Genomic DNA, 21,881 nt, shown 5'->3' with positions numbered 1-21,881 from the left:
GTACCCGATATATTACCCGTATCCTATGAACAAAAATTACATCTCTCATTATATATTTCTCCCATCCGAAGTCTTTATTCATACTCAGTAATTCATGTAAAGTACAAATTAGTCTTTACTTTCCATATCACTAAGAAATATACCATATTCACTGTTTTTGATGTAAACTTTCCCAGGAAATTTCTCTTGTGCCCATTTAGTTTTATAAGAATATCCTCTCGTGCTATTATGCCAACATTCTACTTTATCTCCATTATATTTTTCGTAAACCAAGAATATCAGTGTTTTTCTTTAAAAAGTTAGATGTTTTCCCTTAGTATTTCTGTATCATGATATTTACAGTGAAAGAAAAACTATTTTAACTGAAGCATAAAATGGTTAACAGCAAATGATAACAGTTCACTTGAGAGTTTACAAAAAATGTATACCAGATAGACGTTTAATAAATAAAACAAGCACTTGGAAGAAGTCCTTTGAAAGCAGGCCTAGAGACATTACCTGCATCCTCTGCACAGTTCTGTTAAGAAAAAGGCCAGGTCTAAAAATGTACTCTGTCAAGAAACAAGCAACAAATGCATAAATGCATACATAATGGGAAGTATTCTAACACAGGCTGATGTGGTGTCCGCTAGGAGTGACTGATGCAAATACCATCTGTAGAAGCCTTAATCTAAATCTTTTACTCGCCGACAGATTTCTTCTGTGAAGTCTGAGCATTTTGAATTGCCTCCCAAATCTTTGGTTAAGCTCTGAGAAAAAGAAAAGGCAAAGACAGAAAACGTACCCACATGTTAAACCAAAGCAAAAAACGTTTTTATTTAAAGTCCTCAGTGAGACACTGGCTGAGTGAGTTACCTGGCTACTTGTTCATTTAGTTCCTCATTTCAAAGTGTGACTGGCTCCACCACCATCCACCTACCCCAGGCAGACTTGGAAAAGCTAATTGGATAGTGTACGCAGAAACACAGCGAGAATGAGAACAAATCTCTTGGGACTTCCCTGGTGGTCCAGTGGTGAAGAATCTACCTTCCATTGCAGGGGACATGGGCTCAATCTCTGATCAGGGAACTAAGATCCCAGGAGCTGCAGAGCAACTAAGCCCGCACATCACAACAAGAGAACCCACTAGCATGCCTCAACAAAGACCCATCACAGCCAAAATTAAAAAACAAAACAAAACAAGATGCTCTCACCCCAAAGGGAAGGAGGGAGGCTTTCCAAAATTTTTCCCTTGATCTGTATAATAGATTTTAAGGAAGCATTTGATTATGGACATATCATTGACAGCAAATCTAAACAAGAGGTTGCATAAATCTCTTGGGGAATTTAAGTTTGTTTTTTTTTTAAAACACATTTTGACCTATTTTTGGAGGCTGAGAAATCGATATTAGGAAAGTATTTAAATGACTAACTCTTCAATTCCCCTCTTTAGGAGAGAATTCCTCCCATTTCCCCTGTTTTCTACCAGCTTATGCTCTTTACTCCCAAACAGAACTCAATATATTTAATTCTCTCGTTTCATCACATCCTATGCAATTTAAAGAGCCTACTGTGTAATTTAGGCATCTCTCCCCTGGGTTATATGAGTAGCTTCTCTAATACAGCGTCAGAACAAAAAATATATATAATCACATGCCCTTTAATATGACTATATCAGGCTGTTAAAAACAAGCTTGGGTTTCTTATATTTTGGCCACAGAAATTTCAAAGTACAGAATTTAAAAAAAAATAAGCAGCAAACCTTGAAGACAAACCTTGTGCTAAGTGAAGGAAGGCAGTCAGAACAGTACAAGTGTGTGAATCCGCTTACGTAAGGTACCTAGAGCAGTCAGATTTATAGAGACAGAAAGTAGAATGGTGCTTGCCAGGGGCTGAGGCAACGGCAGAAAATAGGGAAATCATTGTTTAATGAGGACAGTTTCAGTTCAGGAAAATGAAAAAGTCTGGAGATGGATGGTGGCGAAGGTCACACAACAATATGAAAATACTGGGTATTTAATACCCAGTAGACTGTGTACTTCAAAAATTATTAAAGTGGTCAATTGTGTATTATGTGTATGTTATCCTTTTTTAAAATGATAACTTTTTTTTTTTAATGAAGAGATCTCAGGCTAAGGATCAGTTTTTCAGGCCCAGCCTTGTAAAGCCATGATCTTCTCCATTCTCCCACTTTCAGAATAATCGATCACAACCCTCCCACGGGCTACAACTGCTTATGGAAACAGTGAAGCTTGTTGAGTAAGAGCCAGACTAGGTGTGAACCCCAACTCTGCCAGTTAGGAGCTGTGAGACCTTGGACAAACTTAACTACTCTCTCTGTGCCTCAGTTTCCTCATTTATGTGCTTAGTCACTTCAGTCATGTCTGACTCTCTGATGCCCCATGGACTGTAGCTGGCCAGGCTTCTCTGTCCATGGGATTCTCCAGGCAAGAATACTGGAGTGGGTTGCCATGTCCTCCTCCAGGGGATCTTCCCAACCCAGGGATTGAATCTGCATCTTCTGCATTGGCAGGTGGGTTCTTTACCACTAGCGCCACTTAGGAAGCCCTCATCTCTAAATGGGCTTAATTACAGTATTTGTGTCACAGAGTAGTAGAAATTTGCTGAGATTATGTGTGTGTGTGTGTGTGTATACACATATATATACATAAAGAATATAAGATCATGTAAGCATTCAATTAGTATCAGCTATTAATACATCTATAAAACTTCTATATTACTTTTATATCACAGATGCATATAAAGTAACACAGAGCACCACTGTATTACAGACACGTCTACAACTTGCTAGATTTCAAGCTCCTTGAAGTCTAAGACCTTACCTTATTCCTTATTTTATTAATCCTCCATACCTTATAATGTATGCAATAGATGTTTGCTGGAAAGAAGAAAAAACTACCGAGAAAAATTATTGGACTTAGCCAAGATCCCATGGGTAGAACAGGATAAGCAGGTCTGCCCTGCTCCAGCCCCCACATCACTGTCCTTCCCACTGCACGCTGGTGCCCCTGCCTCGGTGCCTCTCAACCCTCCTCTGATGAAACATATGGGTCCTCCCTTCAGAAGATACAACATGTGCACACCCCCCGAGTTCACTCAGGGAGCCTGCATTAAGGATGCCTGCTTGACATCCAATTCTTTGGCCCTCTTGAGAAGAATCATCATCTGTCCTTTACATACAAAACCCAGGGAGGAAATGAATTTCACCCAGCACAAGTGTGGCAAGATCACTGATACCTTTCCATCCTTAATTGTAGCAAAACATGCCGTCTCAATCTTTGCGGCGTGGTCAAAAAGCCCCATGTGGCGCAGCATCATCACGGCGCTGAGCAGGAGGGCCGTGGGGTTGGCCATGTCCTTGCCCGCGATGTCCGGGGCGGTCCCGTGAACCTGCAGCGGTGGGGGTCGGGGGGCGCACAGTCAGAAGGGGGACAGAAGCAAACAGCTCTCCTCCGGGGAAGCTGGGCTCTTAATCAGCTTTCCTTTCTGATGGAAAATAGCTATGGGACAGCTATCCAGACACAGGTTTCAGAAATAAAGCCTCAGAAAAATGAAAAGCTAAAGTAATTTTTTTAAAGTGTAAAAAGATGAATGAACAATCTTATCCAGTGAACTTCTGGTAAAATATTTTAACTGAGGAAGGAAACATGATAAATAATAAGGATACGAAAGAAACCAGAGGGAAATGAATGAACAAACTGAGCTTATACAAAAAGCTAAACAAAGCTTCACTTTCTTTTGACAACTGGAAAAACTCTAGCATTAACAGATACTTATGCAGACAATCTCTCTTGGGTTCTCATGTCACTCTGACTTGAATTCTGCTTCAGGTGTCACCAGGGTCCTTACCGACTCGAAGATTGCAACTCCATTGGCTCCAATGTTGCCGCTTGGTGTCACACCGAGACCACCAATCAATCCCGCACACAGGTCACTGGAGGCAGAAAAACATTTCAAAGGACATTTTGAAAAACAAAACAGCTTACCTAGTGGTCAGACTTCTATCTTTACATACCATTCGCCACTGAGAGAACCTAGGCTCCTTGGAGAAACGGCTGATTTCAGGACTAGTCAGGAACATATAGGATGAGCCTGAAGCACCTTACTATGCCAGAGAGCAAAGAAGGGACTGTGTCAAAGAGGGCACAGACACAGCTCAGAGGGACTGACACTGGCCAAGTCTGCGCAATCTAAGCACCAATATCAGTGATGATAGTGAGGGGCAGAACCCCTGAGTAAAATAGAAGCCGAGAGTCCTAACTGACATAGGTAAGTCCGTAAACAAATAAGAGGGAAAGAAAAGCTTATCCTTGCAGTAGAATGCCAACTAATAGATGTAAAAGGAATGGTGGACTTACAAAAGCACCATTTGGCCACCAGCATCTGTATGTGTGTAGAGACAGAGAAATGAGGAGGAGGGAGTAATAAAGTAAGTCTGATAAAAATGTTAACATTTGGTGAATGTGGTGCTGAGTACACAGGATTTCTTTGTACTGTTCTTGCAACTTTCCTGAAGGTCTGAAATTATGCCAATAGTTACTCCCCAAAAAACCTTGTAAAAATGAACACCCACCTTCCTAGCTATACATGATAAAACACTGAAATCAACCAACCAACCAATAAAATATCTGTAAAGTGGGAAGAGGGAACTAACGGTCAGAGAACTACAGTCCAGAGCTAATTTGGCAAATGAACAAAGGAATAACCTACCAACATGTAACCACTGATGTCACCACCTGAGGTGTTAGAATTCAACTCATATCTTCTAACAAATGCTATTTTTATAACCCTTGGTCAAAATTCTTAAGCCACAATTTATTTTTAGAACATTTATAAATAAACTGTAGGCTAAAATGTGTAGCCAGACTTACCTGAGAATGTCTCCATACAAATTTGGCATAACAAGAACATCAAACTGGGATGGGTCTTGGACCATCTATAAAAAATGCATTTGTGCATTCAGCAATCAAAAACTGCACCACATGTACACATTATACACCACAAAACATAGCAGGTAAGTGTGAATATATACTTACATTCAAACATACTGTATCAAGGTACATCTCATTAAATTTAATATCTTTACAGTTTTCTGCAACTTCCCTGCATTTTTGCAGAAAAAGCCCATCTGACATTCGCCTGTATTTAATCAAATAAAAATTGTTGAAAGCAAAGACTTGCAGAGAGAAAAAGATCAAATCAGAGAAGTAAAGTTCAAGAAATTCAAGTTCCAGAAGCCAAGATGTCTGATTTCAATTACAGTAAAAAAATTTGGGGGGAAAATCAGTAAAATGCAAATTTAAATGTTTGGGGATACTTCTGGAAGCACAGAAGGGTAAAAAATGTAAAGTAGTTTGATCATAATGAAGAAGACTATATTTTTGTAGTGTTACACAGCAAGAATTAAGAAATATCTATTAATAAGGAAATGTCAAAATTGCCTTAAGAAGGTTAACTTACTCAATTATTTAAATAGTTTTACTATTTTACATGCTCAACACTTTTCTTAGGTTAGGAAACCTGCTTCTTAACACACTGAGTTAGCCCTTACTGCACTAGGGATGAGGAGAATTCAAACTGCTAGAATGATACATCAGATCAGATTAGCACTATGAGACCTATGTTAAGCTCCTGAACAGGTGGCCATTTCAGAAACATTCCTGCTATTCCCCTCCTAACACAGGAATGACTGCCCTTTTTCAGACGTGACTTAGCTAACTGGTCACCTCGTCTGGGGATCCAGTTTCTCTGGCTTCCTTCTCTTCCCCCCCCTTAAACTTCCGGGACCTGAATTCCTGCTGCCTCCAAACTTGTTCATCACCCACCCAAGGAAACACATTAAATAGAAGACTGACACAGGAGCAATGCCCGACCCTCTGACTGGCTGCAAGGCCGTCTTCCAGAGCTATCAGGAAGCAGTGAGCAAGCTGCAGAGAGGAAAAGCAAGTCCTCCACTGCTTGGCACCCACACAGCTGGAGGCAACACCGCCCACCGGGACTCACATGATGTTGGCTTTGTGCACAGCTGTGACGTTGCTCCGGTGGTTGTTCCGAGCGTATTCAAAGGCAAATTCCGCAATGCGCTTGCTCGCCGCCTCGGTGATGAGCTTGATACTCTGCACAACTCCATCCACGATCTGAAAGAGAAGTCCTGTCTTGCTGAAAGGGTGTGGCGGCCACCTGGCTCTAGGCCGCCGGTGTGTGCAGACAACACCGTCTGTGCCAGGCCTGCACGGCGCCAGCTGCCAAGGCGAGCCTCATGCATATGGCATGTCGGCAGGGTTAGTCATGTTCAACCTAGGCCGTGAGCCACATATTATAAGCTCCACTGCACAGATGAGGAAAACCGAGCTGCAGAGATGGTCACCCATGAAGCTGAGGATTCAAACTTCAAACAGAGGACACGTTCCCAAGCCGGGGCCCTGAAGCACCACGCTCCCTCCCCCAGGCATCTGTTTGAGGTGATAAGACAAATACCCACAACTCCTCACTGAGTGAAAGGGAACCTTCCTTGGGAAATGTTTTCACCTGGGAATTTGAATAACAGTCCCAAGGGCCCAGAAAGCAACCTAACTAAAAATGAAAAAGTATCCAAATGAACATACCACATGCTCAATTCCACTGTATTCTCCTTCCGTGTTCTCTCGAATGGTCACAATATTTACATCATGGTAAGGGGTTTTATAGCCTTCGATTGAGACACATGGTCGGACATTCGCATAAAGGTCAAATGTTTTACGCAGCAATAAATTCATAGATGGATGACCAGCAGCTATTGGTGTTTTTAAAGGGCCTATAATAAAGAAGAATATGCAGATGACAACAAAATACATTCTGGTCTTTTCTTTTTCTTTATAAACACAAGGTCATAATGTTGACACTTGTCCCTCAGCATCGAGTAGGGGAAGGGACCCAGCAGATACCAAAATCCATGGATGCTCAAGTCCCTTATAAAATGACATAGTATTTGCCTATAACCTACACACATCCTCCTTTAAATCATCTCCAGACTACTTATAATACCTAACACAATGTAAACAGCTATGTTAATAGTTGCCAGTGGAAATATTCAAGTTTTTTTTTTGGAACTTTCTGGAATTCTTAATATTTTCAATATATGGTTGGTTGAATCCATGAATGCACAATGCTTGGATATGGAGGGCCAACTGTATTTGAAATTCTAATTTTCATTTTTTCCACTGTTCTATCAGAGCTGTATTTAGGATCCTTTCTTTGGACATGAAGTAGCTATGTGACACATCTAACACGTATGCTTCATGAAACGAGGGACACTTTTATCAGCGTCATTTGAAAGGACAGACAGGGGCTCTGTTTCTAAGTCTGATGCCCTCAGCATAAATGAGCTCACCCATAGCTGGTCCCTCTCAGGCCGCGTTGAGCACCTACTCCCAGTGTCACCTACACACCCTGTAAAATGTGTTCTGCCTCTAACTTGACCCTCTGCTTCCGATTCAAATATGGAAGAAATTTCCTCAATGAAGCTTTCTGGAATATCAACTGCACTGAACACCGACTGACTGAGGACCAAGCACTATATCAGGTCCCTGACATTAGCTAATCCTATGACACCACCTCCTTAGTGCTTAATTCCAATCTGTCATATGCCAGTATTTTGAATCATGACCTGGAGCATGTATAAGCTAAAACTAACAAAAACATAAAAATCATGCAAAAGATAAACCCAGGTAAAGATAAACACAACACCTGTCACAGAAATCAATAATAATGATCATATCACATTAGCACTACCTTTCAAGCCCATCTTGTTCTTATCCATGGACTCTTTGGCTTCTGGAGGGATCATCCACTTTCCTCCCGGACCTTGAATGGCGGTGACATTTCGCTCCTCCCACTGAATAGGTGCCTAGATGCCACACCACAGAGTACAGTGAACTGGAAAGAACTACATGTAACTCACATTCACACTGCAGCTATAAACAAACTTCTTCAACTTTGGATGCAACTGGTGAAAACACATAAAGGTCCAGAAAGTTCCTGGCATGCAAGAAGAGATGTCATTCTCCAGCATGCCCAGAGGGATTCTCCACATTACCCTTGTCCAGTCATCACTCCTAGCTGCCACCTGCCCACTTCTTTTTTTCACAATGGCTTTTAGCGTGGCTATAATTAGAATATCGTAAGGAGCAGAGAAATAGGATTCATAGAAGTATCACACAGTACTGATGCATGGATGAACTTTGAAAACATTATGCTAAATGCAAAGAGCCAATCATAAAATCATGTAATTTTAACACTCTATTTATGTGAAGTGTCCAGAATAGGCAAATCTACAGAGAGAGAAAGTAGATCAGTGGTTGCCTAGGGCTGGTGATGGGAGGGGGTAGGGTGGGAGAGATAAGGGTCATGGGGAATGACTGCTGATGAGTATGGGGTTTCTTTTTGGGTGATGAAAATGTTCTAGCATTAGATTGTGGTAATAATTACACAACTCCATGAATGAAATGAATTGCATACTTTACAGGATGAACTGAACAGTATATGAATTAAATCTCAATAAAGCTGTTAAGAAAAAAAAAAAAGACATATTATATAACCTATGAAGGCAAGAGTTTTAAGGTATAAACCAGTGCTATCCTTTCTTTTTAACCACATGTTTCATTGTGTACACACAATCTGACAGCCAATGGGGAATGCACTAGGAAACAGGAACCAGAGCAAGACTTGGTCCTGGCTCACAAGGAGTTCACAGCTGAGAGTGAGCATAGTTCAGCTCCCTCCAGGAACGCTTTTGCATAAGCATCATTTCCTCTATAGGAGTTTTAATTAGAAATGCATATAGAAAAACAATGTATGTTTAGCATAAATAAACCGAATTCCTTGACTTTTATCCATTGGTATAAAAATTAACCACTTATTTAATTTTATACATTATTTCACCTAGTAGCTATAAATAGCAATAATAAGTATCAGGTCAAACAAAATCCAACTTTCCTAAATTCCCATTTTTAAACATCTACCTGCATTGAAGGATAGACTATTTGATAATAATACCTCATATTTGGTATTACCACACCAGGAAAACAAAATCTTTCAAAATCTCCTATATATCAATAATTTTTTTAAATATCTATTGTTTTCTTTCTTTTTTTTTGTGGCATGAAGGTAGAAGAAGGTAGAATGAGGGAGACAGGTGACTTGGCAGGACTTAAAGACGTTAAACCAAGGCAGAGTTCAAAAGTTCATAAAAATTACAGTACTGCTTGGATTCCTTTATACATAACTGATGCCAACACAGTAGCTTAAACCTTTCACAATGATGGCAGCAACAACACTCTTCAAGTCAGAATCTGTGAAGTTTTAATGAGAGACCTCACCAACTTCATACAAAGATGAACAATTCATCCTAAGAGTTCATAGACTCCAAATGGCTATGAAAACTTTTGTACAAATTATTATCAAAAGTATGTAAGCCCACTTACTTTGGCAGCATCAAAAATCTTCATAACTGCAGCAGAAATTTCTGGGCCAATTCCATCTCCTGGAATTAAAGTTACTGTCTTAACCTGAATATAAGAAATCATCAGAGGAGACAGTCAGAATTGATTTTTGAAGGTTTAAAAAAGAACATCGTTCAAAAAGAAATCCAGTTTAGGGGTTCTTAACTCATAAAAAATGTCTTTAAGAAAACAGACCTACCTCCCAACGGCTCATCAAAGTGGAGGCAAGAATCAAGAGATGCTACACTCTACTTCCTAGCTGAGTCCAGAGGTTTCAAAAAGAACTTAAGCAGTGCTCTCCAGAAAAAACAAAAATAAACTACCAAGTAAACTTCCCAACTGAAATTTCTTTTCAGGCAAACTACAAAGAGACCACTTAGTTCAAGTCTGTAAAACCAAGAAGAGTAAAACATTTCAACAGTGTTCTCTCACTAAAATTTAGAGGGTTTCCTATGAAGGCAGGCATATTCCTCTCCACCAGGAGCCTAGAAATTTCCATTTCTCATGTAACTCATTCAGTCTTACAAAATGCTCTCAGACACCTCCAGAATAGCACTGTGGTCTATTTTGACACGCAGAAAATCAGACTTCACATCAAAAGAGGGTCTGTTTTCCGGAGTTCCTTTATAAAACTGGCCTCTTATGACAGCAGTAATCCAAATAAGCCCAGTGAAGTTTATTTGGAACCATTAAGAATATGCTATGTGATCATGCCTGCAATGTCTGAATCACACTTCAAATGACAAAGTGTATCTATAATGTAACATCAATTTAGTGCAAAGGCTTTAAATAGAATAAAGCCAGCATTTCAAACACAGGGGAAAAAAATATATGAAGGGAAATGATGAGAGGATTTAAATGAGGACTTCCATGTGGAAACTATATATGTCATTATTTGTGGACTTTCCCCTCCCTAGAAGTTTGGCCCAGACCATGGTACCTGGCCTTTCTCAGTTCTAGTTGCCTATGCTGGTTTGGCTAGGCTAGACAAAATAATCGAGGATGGAAATAATTTTTTCTAAGAATTAAAAAAATAAAAACTTTGATTTAAATAGAAAAAAATCACTGATTCATTTCCCTGGTCTTTTAGCTTCCAGTGATGCTAAGGGGCTTCCCAGGTGATTCAGTGGTAAACAATCTGCCTGCCAATGCAGGAGACAGGTTTGGTCCCTGGATTGGGACTATGCCCTGGAGAAGGAAATGGCAACCCACTCCAGTATTCTTGCCTGGAAAAATTCCACGGACAGAGCAGCCCGCTGGGCCACAGTCCATGGGGTCACAAAGAGTCGGACACATGATGTTCCCTAAGCAGGTGGACTAATTATTTCTGAATTTAACTATACGATGGAAGGAATCTTTTTTAAAAATTAGTTTCTCTTCTTATTTCTCTCAAATATAACCACCTTCCCACCAGGATAATATATATTTTAATGGAAAACCTGAAAATTAAGTAATAGCAGAGAGCAATTATCATCTCATTAGCTTTCAGAATGCATCTGAAATGCTAACAAGCCTCTTTCTGCATCTTTTGTAGCAAAAGCAGAGCCAAAAGAACCCCTTTGGCTTCTTCTTCCTGTTCTCCCAACATGCAATACAAAATGTCATCAAGCCACCAGAAAAATCTACTTTACTTCCAGAGTTCAGAAAGTAAATGAAAAAAAAAAAAAAAAAAAATGTACTATGCTCTTATAAATACCTCATGGGGTAAGATGTTATATGGGAGTATAGGAATTATGAATCCAAATCAGATTCTGTAAAAAGGAGGTAAAATAAAAACATACAGGAAGTCACTGACCACAGTTTTAGAATGCTCTAAAAATGTGGTATCAGTTTTTAAAGCACAGAACTCTAATGCGGGGAATTCTAAAAGCAGCAGATTTAATGAGAAACAGATGATCCTTTAACAGGAGAGTCTATGAAGACTACATAAGGAAAGTATCAATACATATAAGCCTATAGGGCTTATAGATATTTGAGGCATTCTTAATTGGTGATCAATCTACTGTTATCAGGGAAGCTTACAAAATAAAAATGCGAAGCAGGTTTTGAAGCTTCTCAACAATTTTCTCTCAACTTGTACTAGTTTGGAGAAAAACTGTCTTATCCAAATGAGATTGTGAAATAAAGTAACAGGCTCAAGGGTAATTTCTATCTATTTTTAAACAAGCCTGCTTCAAGATATTAATGTGACAGGTTTATATAGCCAGCTATAATACAATCTTTTTTAAAATGTACAAGTGACCTAATAGATTTACACATGTTCATCAGTAACTTAAATATATAAGTATGGCCACTTTTCCCCAATTTTAAATAAATGGAGATTAAATGCTATATAATAAATGTGTTAGAGCACTTTTCTTGAGAAACTTCTAAAAGGGAAAAAAATAAAAGACATAATTATACTCACACCACCAGCAAAACCTCTGGTCACCTGTTTTTGGTTGTGGAATGCCCCCAGCAGCCGAGAGACCTACATTTAATATCAACAAAGAAACGTCATGCACAGAATTAACCACATAGTGTTAAAAGGCAGACACGGCACCGTCTCTGACAGCTGACAATGCTGCAGCTTCAGATAGATATATTCAGGAATTTCCGAGGAATATTTTTCTCATGTATTAGCTCAACATAGCAAGTTCTCTTGGATTTGAAAACCAAATATTCAGTTTACCTTTGCTTTGAGAATTTAAGTACTATATATGTACTTTTAAAGTTGATTTTATCAATATAAGTTGTCAAAAGATGTTGAAAATAGAATGAAACTCTACTTTTTTTTAACTCAAACACTGGGTTTTCCTCAGATGATCTGGACAGTTTTATGCCCACATTCTTGACCACTGGATCAATTTGAGGGTCACACACCCTAGGAAAACTATCACTAATTTTAAGAGTCAGCAGGGTCCTTATGAATCCCAGAGCCCAACTCACTCAATATACAGTGCAAACAGTGGGTTCAAAGAGTAGGGATTTGTCTAAAGCCACAGAGAAACCACAAAGAGACCAGAATCTGGGTCTCCTAACTCCTATTCCAGGGCTCCTCAAGTTATATACTCTGCCTATTCTTCTCCCATGAATATTGAGAAATTATACTTTGTAATAAAAATCTAACAAAGTTTATTCAATACGTTCTTGACATGCGTCATACAAAACGAAGATTTTAAATAAATTATCTACTTCTGATAATACAGGTAATGCCACCATTACTGTTAATTACTGGGATGGGAAAAGATATAAAAAAATAAATAAATGTGACCAACTAACCCCATTTGGAGAAGGAAATGGCCCACTCCAGTATTCTTGCCTAGAGAATCCCATGGACAAGAAGCCTGGCAGGCTACAGTTCATGGGGTTGCAAGAGTCGGACATGACCTAGTGACTAAACCACCACCAACCCCACTACCCAAAGATGTTGCCATTGGTACATATTTTTTCCACTTAACACTATGACACACCAGAAATATAAATTCTAAAAGGTTATTCTGAACTTTAATAATTCAGTTCTTGAAAACTGGTACAAAGTCACATTACATTATAATACACAGAATATAATCAAAGAAATTGGCTACATAGACCAAAGGTATTAAAACTAAAATTCATTAAAAGTTTTAAAGGTTAACTTTTTTTCATGCTAGATACATGAGCAAAGATACATTTGCTATATCCTTAGACTTCCTTTTGGGGGACAGTTCTTATAAGTCCTAAACCTTTGGCTGTAATATCAGCATGTAGTAAAGAGACACCAACAGCCAAGGAGCTGAGAACAGGTTGTATCCTCTAACCCAGCAACTAGTTATCTCTCTGGACTGAAAATAAACTAAAAGATAGGGCATGACCCAAAAGAATACGCTATGCCAAAATCACTGGCCAAAAACTCAATCCTAGAGCATGGTTCATCTACCAGCAAATGGGCTATTGGAAGGAAGGGAGACCACTTTAAGGCTATGTTATAAAGAGACAAAAAACATTCACTCAAAACGGGCCTATGTCTCTGTGGCAAAAGACCCAACCAAACTAACTGATTTAAAATGTAAACTCACAAGGCAAATATTTTCCTGTTTGGTTCACTGTTCTTCTATCTCCAGTACCTAGAAAGTGCCTAGTTCATAGTCAGTGCTCACAATACTTTTGGAAAAACTGAGGCCAGTCTCAAGCATCGCTCTGTCTGATGAGTTCCCACTCCAGCAAACAGCTTCAATACTTGCAATAATTTTCTCTAACAATCAGTCTTTTCCATATTTGTCATCTCTCCTTTGTGACCTTAAAGTAAGGCAGTACTGCATCTAAATCACCCAGAACTTCAAGTAAAATAAGATTTTTTAAAGCACAGACTGTCTTCTACTTTATATTGTACTTATATAATATACATATATAGTTATATGTATAATATACATATATTACATCATTTTATCTTTTATAAAACCTGGGGAGATTGTATTAGTAGCCCTTCTCAGATAAGAAGACCAAGGCCAGGCTCACAGAATATGGACTGAACCTGTGACTTCACCCATAGCACCTCATTTCCTTTTTTACCTTCATCCTCCAACTTAAAAACATATAAATGCACTCTTGAAAGTATGACAGGTACTCAATAAAAGCCTACTGATGGAAAACTGCCTCATTATAATTATAGTATTTTAGAGCCAGAAAGGTCTTTAGAAACCCTTTAATTTTCTCTAAATAAAGCTTCTTTAGAAAAAAAAAACCATATATATATATATATATATAAGCTTATATATATATATATATATATATATATAAGCTGCAGATCTCTTTTTTTCAAATAGAGCCTCAAATGTAACTCTTAATAGAGGACTTATTTTGACTGAAACTCACATCCAGCTCAGCATCCTGGGACATCAACCTCCGAGGCACTGCCTACTCCAGTCCCTAAAGGGAGAAACTGGTCCACAAAGGTCAAATGACTGCCAGAGGTCAAATGACTGCCAAAGGTCACACTGGGAGTCCATGTCAGGGAATCTCATCGTCTGATTCCACAACCCAACACTTTCTGAATACCTACTACATAGTTTTTTTCTCAGAGACCACACTAAAGGAAAAACAAATTTACTAGTACTTTACTGGCTGTTTTAGTCTCTCATTCTGAACTCTTACTGTATCGACCAAAGATAATCAGGTGTTAAGTGTAAGCTCAGTGATTGAAGGATTGACTTCCGTTTAGACAATGACACGGAAGTTGCTTTACCTTCAGGAGTGAATGTGAAATAAGTTACCATTACACACAAGTCCAGGTTTGAAGAGGGTAACAAAGCAGAACCCAGTTACTAAATAAAATGCAGCTACTGTTGCCCAACTGTCTGCATGAAGGTTGTAAGATAAGGATATTGACAGGTAGGGCAGCTTCAGACTTCTGTGTTGCTTCTGTATGTATTAGGTGCTCTCACATTATTTTATTCAATCCTCAACAACTCTGTGAAGCAAGTATAGATATTTTACAGATGGCTTATTAAGACTCACAAATGTTAAGTAATTTGCTCAGGGTCACATGGCCAGTCGGTGGCATTGCCAAGATTTAAACCTAAGACTCCTCAACTTCGGTGTAGGGCACTTTTCAATAAATTAAACGTCTGTAAACCTCACTTTAAACTCAAAGCAAGGGAGAAACACAGTATCAAACTTTCTAGAGAAAAAATTAAACTACTTATGATAGGTTTTTAGGGGATGACTCTCTAAGAGCAACAGGAGACCCCAGGGCCCATTTTCCCCTCTACCTATAATTTGTTGTCTGACCTTGACCACAGACAGAGCAGGCAAAATGGGACTTGGAAATGGGAATCCTGACACCGGAGATCCTCTTCCAGTTCTGACAGGGATTTCCTATGTGACCTTGAGCAATTACGTTTTCGGGCACAGTTAGTTCCACCGAGGAACCAAGGAACTGCAGATGGTCTGCAACCCTCTCCAGCTCTAGCAGGCATCCCAGCTGTCACGGTGAGATCACAGGACGCTCACCAACACAAGGTAAAAGGAAAGGCGTTGCCGGTCTCCCTCTTCCAGTCTCTGGGTGCTCAGGTTCCAAGGTGCAACGTGCCCCGTGTCCTTTGAAGGGGAAATAGCTACAACAGCAGACTGGGAAGCGCTCCAAGGGAGAAAAAAATCTGGCAGGAAAATGACCCCGGGATTCCCTCACCTGAGAAAACCTCTCAAGCATAACGCACGTGCCGGTGGCTAGGGAGGTTACCCTGCTGGGGCCGGAGTAGAAACCGGGGGAAGGCCCGGGTCGTGCTGAGGCGGACTCTATGCGCGATCAGCAGGCTGCAGGGCCGCAGCTTCGGAAATAGCCGGGATGGCGGAGCCTGGCCGGTGGCTCCGGTGACCTTCCCGGGCTCCGCGCGAGGCCTGGGCTCCGGCCGGGACAGATGCCGGCGGTGGCACTGGGGTCTCATCGGGAACAGGACCGGCGCTCCCCGCCTTGACCTTGATGCTGTCCCCGCCCCAGGCGCGACCTTCCGGGAGCGGGGCTGCCTACACACCGCCTGCGGGCCACCAAGTCAGGCGCACGGGCGGCCAGGACCGGCTCCCTGACTGTTCCCAGCCAGTCGCGCGCCGTAGCCTCCCGATCGGGGCCCGCGCGCCAGCCCCCGCCCAGCACCCAGTACGCCCGCCCAGCCACATGCGGGCCTGCCCGGCGCTCACCTTGGAGATCCACGCGGGCCCTGCCATCGCGTCCACTCCTCTCACCCCGGCGACAGCGGCGGCAGTAGTGCGCAGCCGCGCAGCCAGCGTCCGGAGCCCGCCCCCTCTTGGCCCCGCCCCTGGAAGCCCCGCCCTGTGGGTTCGCGTAGGGGATTTTCCAAGCACCCTCCCGGTCCGGGCCCTGGACACCGGCTGCGCTGGCCAATCGCCGGCCCTGTCTCGCGGCGGCGGGCAGAGCAGCGACCCGGAAGCTGCTGGTGGGGATCTCTGGTGAGAGTCCTTCCTCTCCAACTTCATTCATAGATTTCAGTGCTTAGGTGGGCTGTTTGTTCCCCGTAAACTGGATGCCAGTCAATCTTATGGATTTGGAGGATATAGCTTCTCTTACGGAGTTTACAACCTCAGGGAGGGGGATAGATCATTTACGCGTTTCACAAATGTTTTATTATTTTAACAGCTTTATTGAGGTATAACGTATACCCATAACATATACAATAAAATTCACCCGCTGTAATTTCGCGATAATTTTCAATAAATGTAAGCACTTGCACAACCATCACCACAATCCAGTTTTCCAACCTGTGAAAATGCTCCTTGTGCCTATTTGCTGTCAGCCCCAGCTCCCATCCCAGGTCCCAGCAACTGCCGATCTACTTTCTTCAAAGCTCTAAAAATATTTCTGAGTGCCGCCTAGTTACCAGGTACTGTTCTCAGTGCTGGTTTTACAGTCCAGTAGAAAAGACAGACACCAATCAAGTATGACAGAAATATGTAAATTAAAACTGTGATAAGTATCATGAAGGGAAGGCGCAAGGAGCAATGAGAAGGTAAAATCAGGGAACCTGATTCAAATCTAAGAGAGAGGGCAGAGGAAATAACGCCCATACTCCCCTCCCTCCTTATCTTCTCAGCAACCAGAGTCCCGAAGCTCTACTGATTAGGGGTCCCCTAGTTGGGTGTCAGAGTGATTTAGACCAAGTCTCCCCACACCCTACCCTGGAAAAGGTTCTTTCCAGAGAAGAGCTACCCATCTACCTAGAAAAGTGGTGAATTAGGTTGCACAAGTGATACCAGTGGCTTTCATGAGGTAATCAAGTACTGCTAAGTCTGTGGCTTCATCAGGATCCAGGGACCTCATCACTCTCTTCCTGGCCTTTGCTCTCATCAGGCCCTGGCAGTCCCACCCTAAGGTGTTCTCCGAAGTGCCCCTCCACTCCAGCCCCACTGCCATCACTGCCCTCCTTCAGGACTGACCATCTCATATCCAGACCATGGCAGCAGCCTCCTCCCCTGACAACCTGCCCCTTCCAGTCTCTTCTCCACACAGTCCTCCTTCTCTCACAGCTCTGACCACAGCCTATCCCGGCCCTAACACCTCTTGGCTCTCCCATTCATCTCTCACCACTGTCTTTTATTCAACTGCATTTCCTGTCCCTCCTTCCAGCCCCAAAGTCCTGGAGTGCCCGCCAAGTAGGGCTCCTGGCCAGCCCACAAATGCTTCCCATATTTTACCCGCCCTATGCTCATGCCATTCCCTCTGCTTGAATGTCCTTTTGTGCCAGTTCCACCTGTTGTAATTCCAGTCACTCATCAAGACTCAGTTCGGATGTTGATTCCTTTGGGAAGTCCCTCAGACTCACAACTGTCCCGTAGGAAAACTGAGGTATAGCTAGTAATTGATGATGCTGACATTCTACTAGGATGCCTCCTAATTACTAAGGCAGTTCTCCTCACGGTTAAACTTCCCCTGGGAAGGAGGGTCATTCAACTCAACAAACACTGCCTACGTGGAGTCCCTCTCAGGTGCACTGTGAAGACAAGGGAATGAATCAGCCCCAGCCTTGCCCTTGGAGTCTAGTGAGGGAGAAACACAGAAGAGATTCAGCCAAGTGCTCTAACAGCTTGCAGGGGTGGGGGGTGAGGGTACGGTGCAGGGCGAGAGGGGGTGTTGATTAGGGAAGATTCCACTGCGGAGATGGCATTTCAATCGTCCTCGAAGAGGTCGAGGGGCTTCCCTGGTAGCTCAGATGGTTCATGGGATCTCAAAGAGTCGGACAGGACTGAGCAACTAACACTTTCACTTTCACTTTGAAGAGATCGAATAGGTCAGCAGCTTGAGATGGGGCCCTGAGGAAAGACCAGGGCCAGCCAAGATTTTGAGGCAGAAAAGTGACAAATCCTTGGAAGCTCGGGCTCTGGGGACTGACAAGACCTCAGAGGTTTCCTAGTCTAACTCTCATATCAAGGTGTTTCCTGACTCTGGAGCAGCTGGCACAGCAGGGAGACAGAAAGCTACCTCCCCTGCAGCCGGGACCTGTTCCCTGAGTCCAGAACTGCCGGCCACTACTCTTCATACACGTTCCAGAGTTCCTCCAACATGCAGGTCACTCTCCTCTGGAAAAAACCCTTTGTCCTGTCTCTTGTGCACTGTAGTGTCCAGAGATCCCACCAGCGAGCCGTGTTTGCACCAGACAGTGGGAAAACTTTGCCGCTCAGGGGAAGGATCTGGAAGGAGTGCCCTTATTTGTGAAAACAACACTACCCGATCCAGGTGTGCTTCACTCTAAGAAAAATTTTTGCAGCCAAGATGGCAATTTTTAAATTAGTCAGTAAAATCGGAATACAATTGTTCACATACCAAAAGTTTTTGAAAAAATTTTTACCAAAGGAACACAAAACTATTTCAACAGAATTTCCCTAGTTTATTTTCCTAATTATTAGGGCTTTAGTAAACAAATGGACAAACTGAATAACCAGTTCACAGTCAAAGAAATGCAAATATTTTATTTTTAAAATATTTTTTAATTTAATTTATTTATCTTTGCATTGGGTCTTAGTTGTGGCACACGGGATCTTCACTGCGGTGCTCAGGGTTCTCTCTAGTTATGGTGAGGGCCTCAGAGCACACCGGCTCAGTAGTTGCAGCACAGGAGTTCTCTAGTTGTGGTGCATGGGTTCTCTAGTTGAGGTTCATGGGCTGAGTAATTGTGGCACACGCTTAGTTCCCCCACTGCATGTGGAATTTTAGATCCCCAACGAGCAATTGAACCCGCATCTTCTGCACTGGAGGGTGGATTCTTAACCACTGGACCACCAGGAAAATCTCACAAATAAACTTAAAAAAATTTTTTTTCTTGTTATTTTTAAATTTTTTTTAAATTGAATGATAATTGCTTTACAGAATTTTCTTGTTTTCTGTCAAACCTCTACATGAATCAGCCATAGGTATACATATATCCCCTCACTTTTGAACCTTCTTCCCATCTCCTGCCATACAGTTTCCTGAGTTTCCTGAGCCATACAGCAAATTCCCGTTGGCTATCTATTTTACATATGGTAATGTAAGTTTCCATGTTACTCTTTCCATACATCTTACCCTCTCCTTCCCTCTTCCCATGTCCAAAAGTCTATTATCTATGTCTGTTTCTCCACTGCTGCTCTGACAGTATATATGTTTTAGAATATGATATTTATCTTTCTCTTTCTGACTTACTTCACTCTGTATATTAGGTTCTAGGTTCATCCACCTCATCAGAACTGACTCAAATGCGTTCCTTTTTATGGCTGAACAATACTCCATTGTATATACATACAACAACTTTCTTATCCATTCATCTGTCAATGGACATCTAGGTTGCTTCCATGTTCTAGCTATTGTAAATAGTGCTGTAGTGAACAATGGGATACACAAGTCTTTTTCAATTTTGGTATCCTCAGGGTATATGTCTAGGAGTGGGATTGCTGGGTCATATGGTGGTTTTATTCCTAGTTTTTTAAGGAATTTCCATACCGTTTTCCATAGTGGCTGTATCAATTTACATTCCCACCAACAGTGCAAGAGAGTTCCCTTTTCTCCACACCCTCTTCAGCATTTATTATTTATAAGCTTTTTGATGATGGCCATTCTGACCAATGTGAGGTGATATCTCATTGTAGTTTTGATTTTCATTTCTCTTATAATGAGCAATGTTGAGCACCTTTTCATGTGTTTGTTAGTCATCTGTATATCTTCTTTGAAGAAATGTCTTTTTAAGTCTTTTTCCCACTTTTTGATTGCATTGTTTGTTTTTCTGGCATTGAGTTGTATGAGTTGCTTGTATATTTTGGAAATTAATCCTTTGTCAGTTGTTTCATTTGCTATTATTTCCTCCCATTTTGAGGGTTGTCTTTTCACCTTGCTTATAGTTTCCTTTGCTGTGCAAAATATTTTAAGTTTAATCAGGCCCCACTTGTTTACTTTTGTATTTATTTCCATTTACTCTAGGAGGTGGGTCATAGAGGATCTTGCTTTGATTTATATCATTGAGTGTTCTGCCTATGTTTTCCTCTAAGAGTTTTATAGTTTCTGGTCTTCCATTTAGGTCTTTAATCCATTTTGAGTTTATCTTTGTGTATGGTGTTAGGAAGTGTTCTAATTTCATTCTTTTACATGTAGCTGTCGAGTTTTCCCAGCACCATTTATTGAAGAGGCTGTCTTTGCCCCATTGTATATTCTTGCCTCCTTTGTCAAAAATAAGGTACCCATAGGTGCATGGTTTATTTCTGAGCTTTCTATCTTGTTCCATTGCTTTATATTTCTGTTTTGGTGCCAGTACCATACTGTCTTGATGACTGCAGCTTTGTAGTATAATCTGAAGTCAGGAAGTTTGACTCCTCAGCTCCATTCTTCTTTCTCAAGACTGCTTTGACTATTCAAGGTCTTTTGTGTTTCCATATGAATTTTGAATTTTTTTGTTCTAGTTCTGTGAAAAATGTTATTGGTAATTTGATAGGCGTCTCATTGAATCTGTCGATTGCATTTGGTAGTATGGTCATTTTCACAATGTTGATTCTTCCTACCCAGGAACATGGAATATCTCTCCATCTGTTTATGTCGTGTTTGATTTCTTTCATCAGTGTCTTATAATTTTCTGTGTACAGTTCTTTTGTCTGCTTAGATAAGTTTATTCCTAAATATTTAATTCTTTTTGTTGCAATGGTGAATGGGATTGATTCCTTAATTTCTCTTTCTGATTTTTCATTTTTAGTATATAGAAATGAAAGTGATTTCTGTATATTGATTTTGTATCCTGCAATTTTGCTAAATTCACTGATTAGCTCTAGTAATTTTCTGATACTGTCTTTAGAGTTTTCTATGTACAGTATCATGTCATCTGCTCAGATCTTAATGATTTCTTCTACTAATATTGGGGTTTTTTTTGGTTCTTCTTTTCCCAGTTGTTTTAGGTGTAAAGTTAGGTTGTCTATTTGATGTTTTTCTTGTTTCTTGAGATAGGATTGTATTACTATAAAATTCCCCCTTAGAACTGCTTTCACTGCATCCCATAGGTTTTGAGTTGTTGTGTTTTCATTGTCATTTGTTTTTAGAAATTTTTTGATTTCCCTTTTGATTTCTTCAATAACCTGTTGGTTTTTTAGGAATGTGTTATTTAATCTCCATGTGTTTGTGTTTCATACAGTTTTTTTCTTGTAATTGATATCTAGTCTCATATGTTGTGGTTGGACAAGATGCTTGATATGATTTCAGTTTTCTTAAGTTTACTGAGGTTTGATTTGTGACCCAAGATGTGGTCTATCCTGGAGAATGTTCCATGTGCACTTGAGAAGAAGCTGTATTCTGTATTTGGATCGAACGTCCTGAAGATATCAATGAGATCCATCCCTTCTAATGTATCATTTAAGACTTGTGTTTCCTTATTAATTTTCTGTTTTGATGATCTGTCCATTGGTGTGAGTGGGGTGTTAAAG

General features: G+C 40.9%; 1 protein-coding gene across 2 annotated transcripts; it reads right to left on the bottom strand.

Moving 5' to 3' along the window:
* Positions 1-48: 48 nt before the first annotated feature.
* IDH3A (isocitrate dehydrogenase (NAD(+)) 3 catalytic subunit alpha) lies at positions 49-16,220 on the bottom strand. Of its 2 annotated transcripts, none has more exons than XM_065906103.1 (11): positions 16,134-16,220; positions 11,887-11,949; positions 9,462-9,545; positions 7,771-7,885; positions 6,606-6,793; positions 6,004-6,137; positions 5,037-5,139; positions 4,872-4,936; positions 3,850-3,934; positions 3,238-3,390; positions 49-749 (listed from the first exon to the last, which is right to left on the bottom strand). In XM_065906103.1, the coding sequence occupies exons 1-11, from the start codon at positions 16,158-16,160 to the stop codon at positions 666-668; spliced, it is 1,101 nt and encodes a 366-aa protein (XP_065762175.1). In that variant the 5' UTR covers positions 16,161-16,220; the 3' UTR covers positions 49-665. The 2 variants fall into 2 exon arrangements, with proteins under 2 accessions (XP_065762175.1, XP_065762176.1); XM_065906104.1 differs by lacking the exon at positions 16,134-16,220 and adding an exon at positions 15,628-15,663.
* Between the last annotated feature and the right edge of the window lie 5,661 nt (positions 16,221-21,881).

The sequence above is a fragment of the Muntiacus reevesi genome, chromosome 15, assembly GCF_963930625.1.
Source record: "Muntiacus reevesi chromosome 15, mMunRee1.1, whole genome shotgun sequence".
Taxonomy (NCBI): domain Eukaryota; kingdom Metazoa; phylum Chordata; class Mammalia; order Artiodactyla; family Cervidae; genus Muntiacus; species Muntiacus reevesi.
This window is presented reverse-complemented; position numbering and strand designations above follow the sequence as displayed.